The 1919-nt window shown below is 40.8% G+C and overlaps 1 protein-coding gene across 1 annotated transcript in view; it reads left to right on the forward strand.

The window, feature by feature from the left end:
• The first annotated feature begins 1071 nt into the window (after window positions 1-1071).
• The window catches only part of LOC103606343, a 34593-nt gene continuing 33745 nt past the window's right edge, over window positions 1072-1919 (forward strand). Inside the window, exon 1 of the mRNA XM_008590957.1 lies at window positions 1072-1156. Within this exon, the coding sequence (XP_008589179.1) occupies window positions 1072-1156 (85 nt within the window). The remainder of the gene's footprint in view (window positions 1157-1919) is intronic.

A 1919-nucleotide genomic window follows, 5' to 3' on the forward strand; every position in this document is an offset into this window, starting at 1 on the left:
GAAATAACCCCTATTGGGAAATTCCAATTTGGCTTATGTCAGCTTTGATCCAAATTAAACATTGTGCATAAGTAATAAAGCAGTTTAAATACTTTATGCATAAAAAGATCATAAGATGTGCAAGGGTATATTAGGTATCACATATATAATATACATATATAAAGTATATGTATATATGTGATATATACTTTACCACATTCTTAATATATTCAGAGAGAGAGAGAATCTGTGCTTTGTTCTATAAGCTTTACAGATATAATGCGATTAATCTTTTCAACAATACTATGAGGTTGGAAATACCATTACGCTCATTTTATGGATGAGGAACCTGAACCACAAAGTGGTTAAGTAACTTGCTCAAGGCACATGGCTGGTAAGTGCTAGAGACATGCATCGACATCTTTAGAAGGGAATACAACAAAAATGTAAAGATTATACTTATCTCTGAGTAGAAGTCTGATAGGTGTTGTTGTTTGCTTTGGGTTTTTTTCTAAAATTTACAATTTGTCTAGGACAGGGGTCCATGAACTTCTTTAAAGGGCCAGACAGAAAATATTTTAGGCTTTATGGGCTAGACAGCCTCTGTCACAACTACTCAACTCTGCCGCAGACAATACATAAATGAATGGGCATGGCTGCGTTCTATTAAAACTTTATTTGTGGACACTGGAATTCGCATTTGATATACTTTTCACACGGCATGAAATCTTTTTCTTTTGTCTTTTTTTCCCCATTTAAAAATATAAAAATCATTCTTAGGTTATGGGCCCTACAAAGACAACAGACAGGGAGAATTTGGCCTGAGGGTCATAGAATGACAAGCATCATGCTTAGCATAAAATTATTCTAGAATGTTCCTCTAAGATAATTAAGCAGATCCCAATGGGAAGAAGCAGTTCCTTCATCAGTAGTTGGCCCTGTGAGCACAGGTCTGGTCATCAGCCAGCCTCCAGGTGAGCTGGAGGGCATGTGTGGGATGTGAGTTTTGCCCTAGGAGCCTGGGAAGACAGTGGGTGACCAGAGTCCTGTTCATCCTGAGAGAAGAACATCAAGCTCAATTTTGGCCCCGCTATGTGCAGATCAGAGCCATTTCTGAAGATGTCCCTTCTGGTTCTGCTTTTCCTGGGATTGGCAGAAGCCTGTGTTCCTCGTGAAGGTAATGCTTTCACCTGCTCCTGGTCTCCCCTACAATTTCTCCTTACAACGGTGAGGCTCCCATGAGCTGAATTCAGATAGGGCCTCCTGAAGTCTAACCAGACGCCTTGCTTCAGGTTTAGGCATTCTCAATTCCCTTGGTGGAGACAGTGAGGTGGATGAGTCCTGGGTCTGGTAGCCTCTGCCCATTGTGTCTACATCCTGGTTTTTATCAATGACTCTTTGTGACTTTGGGGGGACAGACATTGCTTCTGTTAGCTTCGCTGTCCTCATCTGGGTGATGAAGGTTATAAGAATCCCCAGTTCATAGGACTGTTGCATGTCACTGATGAGGTTATATTTTTGTAGTGCCTGGGAGTTAACATTATTATAGTTGGAGACTTGTAGTGAGACTCCAGACCTTTTCCAATGTAAAGACACCAAAGAATATATTAGGAAGAGGACTTAAGTCTTGTCACAAAGCTGAGTTCTTATTTTCTTATTCTATCCACAAATGTTTATTCAGTTCATGCTTTGTTACACATGCTTAATGCTGGGAATACAGTATGAAAAAGACGGACATAGTCCTCTCTTCATGAAATTCCCATGCTGAGCAAATAAACACATTCTAGTGCGGGGATTCAGAAAAGGCCTCTCTGGAAAAGTGACATTTGAGGAAAGACCTCTACAAGGAGTTGGAGCTAAAGAATTAGGGGAGACTGTCCCAGGCAGAGAAAACTGCACGTGCAAATTCCTGGGGCAGAAGGCACTGAGTCCCTTCAAGA

Source organism: Galeopterus variegatus, unplaced genomic scaffold (genome assembly GCF_000696425.1).
Source record: "Galeopterus variegatus unplaced genomic scaffold, G_variegatus-3.0.2 Scaffold6505, whole genome shotgun sequence".
NCBI lineage: Eukaryota > Metazoa > Chordata > Mammalia > Dermoptera > Cynocephalidae > Galeopterus > Galeopterus variegatus.